Source organism: Symphodus melops, assembly GCF_947650265.1.
Source record: "Symphodus melops genome assembly, chromosome: 11".
Taxonomy (NCBI): Eukaryota; Metazoa; Chordata; class Actinopteri; order Labriformes; family Labridae; genus Symphodus; species Symphodus melops.
This window is the reverse complement of record NC_136701.1, coordinates 17,719,768-17,733,938: the sequence shown is the minus strand read 5'-3', so window position 1 is coordinate 17,733,938 and position 14,171 is coordinate 17,719,768. Positions and strand designations below refer to the sequence as shown.

At 38.1% G+C, this 14,171-nt stretch overlaps 1 protein-coding gene across 2 annotated transcripts in view; it reads right to left on the bottom strand.

Moving 5' to 3' along the window:
- fstl4 (follistatin-like 4) overlaps nucleotides 1-14,171 on the bottom strand; it is a 169,270-nt gene that overhangs the window by 152,172 nt on the left and 2,927 nt on the right. For both annotated transcript variants that reach the window (XM_079356394.1, XM_079356395.1), the window contains exon 2: nucleotides 1,647-1,800. In XM_079356394.1, the coding sequence (XP_079212520.1) occupies nucleotides 1,647-1,790 (144 nt within the window). In that variant the 5' untranslated portion in view covers nucleotides 1,791-1,800. The remainder of the gene's footprint in view (nucleotides 1-1,646; nucleotides 1,801-14,171) is intronic.

The window sequence follows — 14,171 nt, the reverse complement described above, 5'->3', positions numbered from 1 at the left end:
AGGCATATAGGAAAAACTGAGAGCCATGTTTTGCCAATGGGAGACTCAGATACAGCAAGCAAACTTTGTTCAACTTAGGCCAACTACAAACAACAGCTTTCCATTGCTTGGGTTACTCGAGTCCAGCTAGACTATCAAATCAAAATGAAAATTCTTTTAGTGTGACAGATACTGTCAAGCAGATAACTACAAAAAAAAGTCTAAAGACTGGCTGTACAGACACATCATGAAGGAGTCATACTATATACATAAGCTTTTGAACAGTAGGTTCAGTAGGGTTCAGAACAGTAGGTAAGTTTTTTTCTTTGAGTCAAAGCCTTTTGCTTTTATAATCGGTGTTTTCCTTCCATTAACTCGGCTTAGTGTTTTACATAACTTTTGTATTGTTGCTTTAGCAGACCTGTGGCATTGAACAATGCTAAAGAGAAAAGTACATCTAGCAAATTTAACCAGGCACATTACAATGAAATATACAGTATTCTTTACAAGCTTTAGATAAAGCTGGGGCGGCAGTAGCTCAGTCTGTAGGGACTTGGGTTGGGAACCGGAGGGTCGCCGGTTCAAGTCCCGGCACGGACCAAGTCCGGAAATTGGTCTGGTAGCTGGAGAGGTGCCAGTCCATTTCCTGAGCACTGCCGAGGTGCCCCTGAGCAAGGCACCGAACCCCAAAACTGCTCTGGAGCGCTCACTGTGGGCAGCCCCCTCACTCTGAGACCTCTCCATTAATGCATGTCACTGGAACCCTGTTTGTGCATGAGTGTGTATCTCGGCCTATGTGTGTGTCATTAGACAGAGTGTAAAAAAACCGAATTTCCCCTCGTGGGATTAATAAAGTGTAACTTCTTCTTCTTCTTCTAAAGACAATGAACAAATAACTTCAATCCATGATAAAAGTTATTTAAAAAAAAAGGGCATTGGCTGTTTTTAATTTGCTTAAAATCGGTTGGCATGGTTACAATGAAAACTCGTCAGGCTTTGTTTGTACTCACTCATTAATGTTTAGACTGACTGGTGTTATGATACTTTACATTCATAATATGGTTCAGGGGCCTCAACCATGAAGTTTAAAAATCAGCTTCATGGTGCCAGTAGCATAGTGGACTGTAGGCCCATGTACAGAGGATACAGTCCTCTAAGCTGGTTGGAATCAGACCCAAACCTTTCCCACATGGCGTTCCCCACACTCTGTCTCCCAACACTACTTCTGAGTATTTTCTCAGAGATTATGCACATCACTCAATGAAAGAATTCATCTCAACACCACCAACAAATCTGCCAACTCATTTGAATTCATGGTAATGAGGTTCAGATGCTTTAAAATGTGTTTGTACAGATTTTTGGGAGAAAAGTATTGTAGTAACTCATTGCATATAGCAAGGTGTTTATTTGCAGGACTCTCTAATTTACCTTGTTTGATGATGATGGTGAGGAGACGTAAAACATAAATAAAGTGTAAGCAATATATTTAAGCCTATTAATTTTTCATTGCGTATATTTGGTACAGCTTTTTAAGAATGGGAGTGGGGCAGACATGTTTGTTCATGTGGCTAATGTAGTGTAGTCTGATTTGAGATTTAAGGTGAAGCACTTAAAGACAGTAAAGAGGCCATGTTGGAAGAAGTATGGAACATTAAAAGGATATTTACCATGGCGTGTTGTTCCTTCGAAGAGGTTAGTGAAATTCTGGCTGTATCCACATTGCTCCACCTTTTGTGTCCTTCAGCCAGCCAGCACCCTGAGGTTCCCAGCAGAGCGGCCACAGCCACAGCCCAAACACCCAGGCTGCCCATGAGTGTCTACCTGAGTGGGAAATACAATAAACACAACATCTTTAGAGTTGCTCTGTTAAAAACACTTTTTTTTAAATAACAAAATCTGTTACACCCATGTTCATCTTTATTTGAGGTGAATAAAATCATTTACATTAGCTACCTCAATACTTTAAAGTTCAGATTTCTATATTTTTATAAATTTAGTCACTAGCAATTGTTTCTGTTGTTATTTCATATTGCAATAATATGAATAAGATTCTTTGTTTGAACAGGCGTCTTTATTTTAGAGTGAATGCAGAACAAACACCTGAAATGGTGTTCCTGTCTGCACAAAGACACAATGGAACAAATTATGTACACTCACCTACACTCATCAGGAACACACTCACAATAACACACAGCATAATACGGCTATGTAAACATCAAAGCCCACACTGATGGGGATAATTATCTGTATAACAAAGGACACAAAGAATCTTTTGATGTCAACAAAGAGACAGGCCTCCGAAGTCACAAATGGTAGAGTGTGTCATGGGAGCTTAAAACGTAAACTGAGAGGATCAATTTCACTGCTGTGACACATACAAGCGTATTCACTCATGTACATACACACATACACAAGCACAAAGATAATGAAACCCCCCCCCCCCTAAAAAATTAATAGATAAATAACTAAAAAACTTTCATGACTAGTGTTGTGTCTGACGCTGGAGAGAAAGGAAGAAAAAAAACCTGAAGCAGCTGCAGCTTTTTTCTTTTCTATAATTACTACTTCCTTGGGGAAATTATCCTTTAAGAATGCTGGCAGCCATTTAATAATTAAAGGTTCAGCTGTTTTCAATAAATGTACTGTGGTAAAGTAGCATAAGATCATAAGTTAATTCTGGGCGAATACTTTGATAATATGATTGATTTACATTCATTTGTAACCATATAAAAGACAGGCTGGACAGCAAAGAGTAAAATGAGTTCTCTCTGACAAAGTCACGATAAAGATCAATACAGCCTATCAAAAAGTAGTGTTAATTGCAGTACCACACTGTTTATATTGTTTTGTGTTTCTAATATCTTAGCATTGGCTTTTTGCTCTAATGAGAAATATTTATTAGTTAGTATCAGAGGTCTGATTTCTGATTAGTTTCATTGGTTGATTCCATTCCTGGTGGTTTTGTTGTTTGACACGACACTTTGTTATACGTGTTTTGTACTTTAAGGTAATGTGTTTCTTGCTTTTATTAAGGTCTTTTACTTTATCATGTGGTTTTATTGTGTGTTTTACTGCAGGACCAGTCAGAAAACAAATCCCCCCTTAGGGGTTCATAAAGTTTGCATTTGAACCGAAACAAGGGCACAAAACACATGATGCATCTCAAACAGTGCAGCTGTTTATGTCTTGCAGCAGTTCTTTACAAGAATATTTAATATCACCTTGACCTGACAAACCCTGGTCATGATATCTTACGTTTTTTTTTGTTTGAACAGACGTCTCTTTAATATTGTATTTTGGTTTATTTTTATTTTTGCTTCTCAAACGATTTTCATTTGACTTCAAAAATCTTTCAGATGCATGAGAAGTTAAAATCTTTCCCTACTACCAGAAATACAGTATATTAATGTCTTAGATACAAATAACAACATTTCAATGGCAGATGATTGTTTATGATGCATTCTACTATCTAGTTACAAACTTGCTCTGTTCACTGTGTACAGCCAGTTTATCAGAAGGCATATCTGTGAGCCAGAACCCAACACCTTGATTGATTTCAATGAACTTGATTACTTGATTATTGATAAGTCCAATTAAAAGTACAAGTACAACAATGATCAGCAATATGAACAGTGTATAGAAAGTAGCGTTGGATGCATGACGAATAAACTTAGTCTTCTAACTCTGAGCTACTGTACTATTGACTGTGTCTCACAATGCATGTTTTTTTTTCTAATGATGTTTGCAAGAACAACCTTGATGTGGTTTAAAGCTCATAAAGATCCAGAGGTTTAAAAAAAACCTGTTCTGCAAGACAACAAGAATGCATACAGACCATATATACCCCAAGAATTTAGTGAACAATACGGAATGCAATTAAGATGTTACAAAAAAGACAAAAACAGTGTATTGAAGATAATCTAGTTACTTTCTACCCCAACTAACCATGCAGACAATCACAGACTGTAGGTCCTGTCAATATAACCACCAGCCATCAAGGAACCACCAGCATCATTCCGTTAGCTAGCCTGAGGCTAATGGGAAATGTGAAATTAAACACCAAATGAGGTCTGCCAGTCACTGTCTTAATGTGCTGCCTATAGCCCCCTGGCATTGGCCAACACACAGCTGCACACATTCATACATCAGTACACACTAAAAGACGCACACACTGACACAAACAAAGCACTGTTGATGTGGACTGACTGGTCAATTTTTGAAATTCATCAGCAGAGAGTGAGTCAATGAGAAAGCTGTTATTTGACCAGCATATTAAAAAGCTTAAAGAGACAGACTCTCTGCAACTTTTGCAGTTTTGCCCAGATCAGACTTTGTCAATGAAAGCTTTATCGTAGAAAGAGGCTCAGTGTGCTGAATGTTAAAGGCCATCTACTCACATGATAGCTGCGGTACTCCGTATTTCTTACGTCTATGTTTTCATATCTATTTCTCCATAACTTGACTTTTGAGAACATAAAAAGTTAAAGTCAAATTTAGAAATTTGCAGCATCCTGTCGAGACGCAAGCCAATCTGCTTCCTTTTTCCGTGACTCTTATTTTCAGGACAAACGTTTTTCTCATAAGCTTTTTCAAGAAATTGGTGTGAATAATTTATTTAAAATGATGAACTCAACCAGCTAGATATTAGTTGAATCACTGGCTCTCACTAATAGATTTTATGACATGAGAAAACGAACGCATCCAATTTAGAATTTAATTGCATGTTTGCACAACTCAAGGCCAATTATTGATTGACGTGAAAATGACAACAACCAAAAGCTGCCTCAGTGCACTTGATCCTGACATTGGGATCATGTCAGTGTCAAGATAGTGTGCGATGAGTAATAATATTGTTTTGAATACAGAACCATTATTTCCTTCCTTTCCTTAATGCTTACAATCTAAAAACTGAAGCCTTCATGTGCTACCAAGACTCTGATGGAAACAGCTATCTAAATACCTTTAAATGTGCATTGCAGGGGCACAACTAAGAGCCATCTGCAAGCCGCTAGATTTTAAAATGAGGCATTCCATGGAACGCTGCATCACACACCTTACGATGTACCAGCTTTGATCAGCCAGGAGCTGCTTTGTTTCTAGGTCAAGGTAAAATATTCATTTTCAGCTTCTGCTTAATTTGAGAAGGCTTTAAGGAATTCTCAATGGATGCATGGACGCATGAAAAACACAAATTGTTAAAGCTTACTAAAGGGACGGGGTCTCGTACTATGAAGCAGAAATTGGATCATTATATTGTAATGTCCCACGAGCTGCAAATAAACATAGGTTTAATGTTTGGAACATGGGTCACCATGTACAGTATTGTTTAAATCTGTGAATATTCTATGATTTTTTGGGGGGGTCGTTTAACTTTTCACTACTCACAGATGTCTCGGTTAAAAATGATATTTATGCAAATGTACCCGAAGCTTGAGATGCTTTGCTGTCATAATATAGCATGGAGAACCTAACATGATGATATGGTATCCTTGTGTAATAATTAATTTCTAATTAATATCATATACATAAATAAGTCCTTTGACAGCTTTGTCCACACTGCTTTTGTCACTGTCATATCACATACATAATTCATCAACTCTTTTGTGCAAAAGAAAATGTGGTTCTTTTCTAATTTATCTAATTTGCTTTTCTAAGTTATGGATTAGATCATTATGATGATATCTCATTCGCAACAAAATAGCACAGTTCTGTTGTTTTACCTCCTTGAAGTCATCTATCAACATTCTATCTGTTTTTTTTTAAAGCTTGGCGATGAGTTTTCCTCAATGTTAACCAAATGTGAACAGTTTTCATAATATCAATGGAGTGACAAAAGTAGTACCCGAAACCAAGGTCTTTCCTTCCACCTAGACTCGAGCTGATTGAAATGTGCCAAGACCTAAACAAACTTTGACCAGAGGATTGTCATATTGCGTACTGTAGTTGACTTATTTTAATAGATTTTTAAAAATGGTCTCAAAAGGAACTGACAAATGATCCAACAGTATCCTGCCTATATAGGGCGGTCTGATCAGATAATTCCTCCTAGGTTTGATCTAGACATAGATACATTTAACACCAGCAGTCATTAAGATTATTGAGACAATGCGTTGCATCCCTTCAATCTAGAATATACCAAAACATCATCATAAGGTTTGGTACACACTTGAAAATCAAATAATAGTTATTGTTTTATAGAGTGTTACTAAAACACTGATTGCAATGACTGAGCTAAAATAACCAGATATAAGCTTTTTTTTGTTCTATCAAGAGACCGAGATTACCAGTAAAATGGCATTTTAATAAAGATTGCATAAAACCCTGCACCCTTTCTCTGGCTTTAAGACAAACTCCTGGATCGGACTGAGCTCTCCTCTCTGCTTTCTGTCCCAGCTCTGAGCTCCAGGTAGCTTTGCTGTCACAAGTTACAAACGACACACGCAGTTCCATTGCGACAATTGGTCCTCGCTCAGTACACTTCCTCCCTGCAATTTGCTGAATGCTTAAAAAGATTATAGAGGAAATGAAATTTACAATCTACAAGGGCTGAACATCACATACTGAGGCTGTAAAGTGTTCATTTCACCACATTTGAGTAAAATCACTGGAATGTTTTATATCAACCTTTTTTTTTTTTTTTAATGGATTTTAGAAGGCACTTCTAAACAAAACAGAAGCATAAAACAGTCATTTTAATTTTTAAAAGGGCTCCATTTCTTGTAAAAGACAAAGACTGTTTATATGAGATTTGCATTTTGGTATTCTACTACCCTTTAAAATCAGAAAGTTAAGATTTGTTGCTGTCAATCATTTTCTAAAACTCTGTCATTGTTTCCCCCAAATGGTGCCTATCCCATTTTGGAACAAACCGCTCTACACTTTGTTTTTTTTTTAGTGCCGTCACAAACTGATGCTCCTGTTCTGTAAAATCTCTGCTATCATACAACATCTGCCAGCCTATCAGCCTGCACTCAGGGTGCAAACAGCCCTTTTCCTAGACAGATGTCTATGCAGCATGAAATAGAGACACCAAGGGGAATCGCCTTTGCCCAAAATGTTTTCACAACGCTTGGATGCTGCACTGTCTATATTCCATTCTTGTTCCTGTGTGGTTGGGTAGAGAAACACGAGGAAGCCAGGAGTGTCAATCTGTCTGTCAGCCATGGATCAGGATCACACGCTAACCCTGGTTATCTTGCAGACACTCTAGGTGAACTGGATACATATCCTTTTGGGTTTCTTCTCCTTTTATTTATTTATATGATGACAAGAAATGTGATAAATCCCAGAATGCTCTAGGGCGGTCTTTCCTGAAGAGAATTTATACACCAGAGTAACTCAGAGAGATAAGGTTATGAACTGTCACTCAGTGTAATGTTAAAGGTTTGTAGTACTGCCACTTAGAAAGCAGACAGGGATGTGACAGCCCCCCAGTTAAAGGCTTACAATTCACTTTAGCCAACCATGCAGGTCGCTCACTATAAAAAGCAGTTTCATTCACACTAGTTGGAACTAAATAAGAAATAAGAGATCTCATTAATGATGATTGCAGTATAAGGACAAGAAAGGGAATAACAGGACATTGTTCAGCCTTTATCAGACTGGTGGGTTTTTTCAGCTTTCCTCCTGTTCCTCCAAAATATTGACTTTGTTTGTTCAACTTAATTCTGAGAGGACAATGCCAGTGTTTATGGAGATGTAGGCTGTTAAAGCTGAATGATTCAGTGTTTTTGAATCATTAATGATCAAATGGTAATGAGTCATGTAAAATGCTCCCCTTGTAGTCAGATTTCCAGAGCCAATTTTCAGGCAGCCAGCGAAAAAAATAAATAAATATATAAATAAAATTAATAATAAATAAAAAACTCTGAAAAAACAACATTCCTCTTCTTGTTCTGCTGCAAAATACAGACATGAAAAGTTTGCAACCAGCTGGTGGCCTAAATTGAGTATTAATCATCTGTCAGAGCAAAACAGAGCTGTCAGGAGAACAAGTAATGGATTTATCAATCAGATTGCCAAAATACAATCAGCAATTAACGCCGAGGTTACGATGGCGTTCATTTGCAAAAGCATCAATGTCAAATTATTAAGTCTGAATGTAATGTGTGCTTGAATCTCGTTTTGTTTTGTTTGTTTGTCTGTCTTGTACAAAATGCATCCAGCTGCCATTTTCTGACATACACGTTACAGGATATGAAGTATAACATTTTGGCTTGGTGTTAAAAGTTTCTGAAACACAAAAACCCAACACCATTGCACTCAGTCTGAAATAAATCAAAAAGAAGAACACTTTTCACTCAAGGGTTAAATTCTGCAATTTTCTGGGACATTGTCAATTATCTTGGCTACTTAGTACGTCTATTTTTATTAAAATAGGAAAACTAGCTTAACACAAAGGATACATTATATGGATTCACAGACAAAACCAGATAGATCAACGGCTATACATGGATTAAAGCAACATCCAAACATCATGGTTTGAAAAATATATCTGCTGTGATGATTTTTCTGTAGTAATTGGTTCTAAACATGCAAAACATTAAAACAGTCCATAAAAGAAAGGGGGGGAGACTAGGGGCAATTTGTAGAGGACCATAGACACAATTAAACTCTCTCCGAAGCAACAAGGACACACACAGAGACGAACAAAGAGCAAATATTATGAGCAACAACGAGGGCACCTTTAAGGTAATTACAGTATGCAACAGAAAAGCATATAGCAATAGTAGATATAACATTCAATGATTTAGTCGGCAAAAAATGCACATGCAATTTCAGATTGTAGAAAAAAATGTAGCGTGAAAGAGAAAACGGGCAGGAACAGGGACCTTCGACAGAACCCAATGTAGGTTTGTGATTTACTTAGACCAAAGATACTTATCAGCGTGTGCGAGCTCAGAATTAATTATAGTCTGACATTCTCTCTTTGTGCGTCTGTGGAGGAGAAAGAACTTTGGGCTGTTCGTTTGGGAGTAATAAGAGCTCATCTCAAGACTCAGAGAGTCAGTGTAAAAAAAAGACTGGAGGCAGTTTCTTTCTGTCTATACTCTCCCTCTTCACTTTTCTTACTCATCACTGATATTGACATTTAGCTTTACTCCTTTAAGTTTCCATGGCTAGATCTGAAGCCCTTTGGGCGTTATAGCCCACATTCTGCTCGTCACAGACATATGAAAAGCTGTCGAAATGGTTTTATGCTTTAAATCCCCTGCTGGCTTCATGCGACAGCAAAAAGGAAATCAGGAGGATCTGCAGTGCCACAACAGGGTGGTCTGCCTGGATAATGGGAGCGTGTGTACTAATTATAGAGCAGTAGTAAGTGTTAGCAAACAACACAAAAGAGTTCTGATTTGGTAGTGAAGAGGGAAACTCCTTCTAAAGTGCAAATCAGTGTTGAGAGGCAGTGATTTGTATTTGGTTGAAAAATTGTGTTTGTATTTAGCCATGACTAACTGAGGAACCTCTTGAAACCCATTAATAGTTGTGCGCTTCTATTTGTGGCAACATCCATGGCTGCATCAGCCGGAAATAAAAAAATATATATGTATATGAAAAGGCAAATGTCTTATTAATGATTTCACATTCTAAAACACACACACACACACACAGACACACACACACGTCAAATACATCATAACCGTAAATCGTTTTACTCTCAAAGCTTACGTACAAGAAAATTCAAAGTGCAGTTAAGTAAACATGAATTGCCCTGAAGAATCGCACCAACTTTCTCCAGAAATTCAAAGTTGATACTACTTTCTTTCACAACAAATATGGACACCAAAGAAAGCAAAGCTAGCTGTTAAAGCTCATAGAGGGCTTTGTTTGCTGCAGCGCGCGCCTTGATGACATGCCCACTCAAATAGCCCTGGCAGTTTCTCTGTTTGTCCTACCGCAGCTCAAAAGTTTGAAATCAAATCAGAGATGTTGTTCAAATATAGCACCAAGGTTGTGCCCAACCAGTTTATCCAAACAAGTGAACAAAAAAAAAGGAACATTTGAAGCCTTACTTGCAACATCTTAAGTTGGAACCTTTGCTTTCATCTCCACAGTTACAACCTGACTGTGTCAGCGCTTCCCCTGCTGTCATGTCTTTCCTCATGGTTGCCTTCAGTTAGAGAGGGGAGGAGTTAGTTAATTTAATGTTTTGCACCTGGGCAGGCTCGGCATGGGTTATATAAGTTGGCTTTCTCTCTTGCCATCACCAACTCCAGTGTTTTGTCGCTGTTTTGCGGCCACCACAACACACCAAGCATGTAGTTTTACTGGATTGTTTGCGTTAGTTCATAAATCATAGTTTGGAACTTTTTGTCTACCTCTTTGTACAGCTTAATGAGCCTGGGCTTTGACCATTAAATTACTTTTGTGTAAAAAAAAAAAAAAATGTAGATTGTGATATGGCTTGCTTTAATCTGAAATCAACGCAATTGGATTGAATTTTTGTCTGTGGAGTGCTCTCTCTCTCTCTCGCTCTCTCTCTCTCTCTGATGCTACATTGTCAGTTCCTTAGAGAGAGGTCTGAGGTAAGTTTTAAATTGCAGCACTTCGCGAAAATGTTTTTATTGTCTGTAACTAGAGCATGGCACTCGTGCATTGTGACCTATGGACCATGTGGGTCATTCTTTCTAAATGTGTTAATCTTCAAAATAGACCCTTCATTTCTCACACTTGCTAGCTCGACTTTGTGCCTAAGAATAACATGCTCTTCTTTTAATGTGAGCTGCTGCTGGCAACAGCATCTAGCAAGCCACTATGACATACAAGAAGAGGGTCGTATAAATTCACCAATCTGATTCAGTTCTGTCTCTAACAGGAAAGATGTTTATCATTCTATGTTGGCCTGGCTCTTCAACAATTTAAGACAAAATAACTTTAGTGGAACAATTATAGTGTGCCGCAGAGCCAACTGTGTATTTCATTTGAAGATATGTCTAATAGACAAACCCTGATGCTGAAAGCCAAGTAAAGTGTGAAAATATGACTGTTGAGATTTGATTGTGACTGTACTGCAGCATTTATAAAGACCGTCGTGTTCAGGCTCCATCTCTGGATGACATAGAAAAAGATTATCTTTAGATAAAATCTTGTCATCTAGAGTTATTATCATGCGGGATTTGAGTTAGTCCCTGGCTTTCTAAGGATTGACCCTGGCAAACACTGTACAAGCACACTCTCTCCACGTGTTTTGAAGAGTCATTACGCATGACGGGATTGTATACAGTATATTTTCTAATCTAGATGCGATACCCTTGCTGGTTTTGTTTGAGGAAGGAAGCATTGTTACACACTGGGGAACTCAAATACCATTTATCTGGTACAAAGTGTCCCCTTCCCTCCTCGCTCATCAGTCTGTGGAAAAATAGATCCCTCTCAGGAATGACATGGCAGAGCGCAGCTTAGTGGAAAGTTTTGGACTGCTCATCTTCACAATCAGAAGCAAAGCAAGAGCAAACTGAACAGAGCAGGACAACGACATGGCATGTTTGCTCTTTGATATCAGTAACTTATATGCTTTGTAAACTGGAAAATAAGGAGAAGCAAAAAATAACCTGCGTGTGTCAAGAGCAATAGCCTCTGTACATTGAGGTGCATGAACGAACCTCACGGTCCCCAGCACCCCATATATATATATATATATATATATATATATATATATATATATATATAAATGTATATATATATATATATATATTTATAGATCATTTTAGTCAGTTCAACTTAAATAAGACCAACAACAGATTTATTTAATGTATTATTAAGTATTAAATTGCAAGAAAAGGATTTGTGTCCAAATATAAACATGTTTATTTGCTAAAAGTACATTACCAGGGGCACAAAGTTTCGAGCCATCCGGGCTCTTCCTCAGATGCTGTACTATATTTGAAGCATATAAACATTTGACAGAGTCATGTAAAATGTTACTTTAAATAAAGAATTAAGACTACAGCATTCAAGATCATTCATGACCTTGACAGATTATGTGACAACTCATCTAAATTCAAAGACTTTTACAGTGCGCATTGGAGCTGATCTTTTATTTTTTTAAAGCTTGTGATTTATTCCCGTGTCACTACTGCGTCTCAGATTTCTTCTCCATGTCTTGTGCCTAACAAAGAGGCATTTTCATCTTTAAAAAGGTAATCACTAATAAGTGAGGCTTCAAATCAGTCTTTCTACTTGAAATGTTGAATATTGTCTGTGAAGTGGAAAAATTAGACTGCGATGTGTGAAGCAACAATCTCAGACAACCTTGAATCACACTACTTTCCCCAAAGTGACATAAGAAGAAACACTCTGAGCAAAAGCACCACGGAGAGGAGTGACTGCATAAAAGAGACAGGCAGATGGCTGACTAAATTCACTGCAGAAAACAGATATGCTAGGTGACCTTTCCGTAACCCCTATATGCATTTCTCCCTCTGTGCTGACTCTTTCGTCAGTCCTCTCTGTTCAGGCAGAGCAGGAAGAGAGCACTGTTTGCTCAAAGCCGCGCCACTGATGCTTTGCGCTCAGCTGCTGTGTTCATATGGGGATGCAGCCTTAAAGGTCATTTTTAGAAGTTCAACATTAGTGATCAGAATTTCAAGTGAACTGTGATGCCAACATTTTGTGGCCCGGTGCTCTTCAGGGAGTACAGCGGAGTTATCAGGTGAGTAGATGGGCCCGAAAATGTGTCTCCGGAATAAAAAGATTTAGATTGCAATGATGCAAGCTGGTGGTCCTCCTCAATTTCAGAGTCATTCATATTAAGTGCTTCTCATTGTCAAATGTCTGATGTTTATCACGGAAAAAAAAAAACCTTGGGATATGATTTTGAGTGTCAGTGTGCCTGCTCTCAAACCCAGGAGGAAGACTTTCATCAGTCCAATTTCAAACTAATCTCGTCAGTCCCATTAGAACGGGAGTGTGAAGCCAATAAGAGTGTGACTCACCATCTGTTATGCATTTTTTGTTTTTACAATTGTTTGGAAGCACCACTTATTACATTTCTTTCGAAAACGGCTTGCAAAGCCAAACAAATCAAAGTCACCAGGCGTAAACTGGGAAAAAAAAAAAAAAAGAAGGGGAGGAAGGAAGTGGGTTCAGTTCACCCGAGGGGACGGCTTTGTTGTGTGGAAATAAATCCTGCTCCTGATTAGATGAGCTCTGCATGGGGTTCAGGAGATGTGATGCCAATGATTCAAATTGTTCACAAGCAGGGCATTGTAATTGATATGAAACATTTAATTTAGTCTACTTAAGCGTTACATGAAATTGTCATTCAGAGCTCTTTTCAGCTTTATTGTTTAGTGCCTGAAGTGCCTTCTGTGTTATACCAAAAAAAAAAAGGGCAGGTCAAGTCTACTCTTTGTGTCGGAGAGAAAGGAACCATTGACACACAGCTGGAAAAATATGCAATTGAAGCACTTGAAACTCTCCATCTTTACCACAATTTTAATAACTGATGTGTTCTGGAGGTTGGTTCGTCCATGTGTGCTTTAATAATGTATAGTTGTTTCAAATCTTGGCTTGAAATGCAGAGTTTAAGAAAAATCACTGAAACAGCCACAACTCCTGGAAACCTTTGTACATAAACAACAGCTGAGACCAACAACATTTTACCTTTTCCATCAGCCTATTCATATTCCAATACACCAAAATGTAAATACTTTCTACTTTCTGTAATACAAGTTTACAGTCCATTTATTGCGGCACCTTAAGGAAACTTTCAAACAATCTTTACACACACAAGGTAGAGCATTTCCTCGAGCAATGTACCAATACTACGCTGTCGTGCTGCAAGAAAGTTGCCACATTTGCAATGTGTTTTTCTTGCTCTTGTTATGTACTGAAGCAGGAAAGGCAGGAGGTGAATATTTTTCCACATCTATCTCCAGCACACAGGCTTCTCTCCATTTTTACAGCGTTTAGCATCTGTGAGCAGCTGAGGAGTCAAGTGTGCAAGTGGGTAGAGAGACTACGCTTTTACCAAAACGACCTGTTTTTAGCCTCTCCTGTCAGTGAGTACTCACTCAGCGGAAATGTCCCGGAGCAAGACACTAAACTCTTGTCTGTTCTGTCGCTGAGTCACACCTCTGACCTCTCAGAAGCAACGCCTCTATTAAGATTAATAATGTACCACTCGAGGCATATTATTGAATAATGTATGTCTCGTTTTGGTAACCTCAACTACAAACTTCATCTGTTCG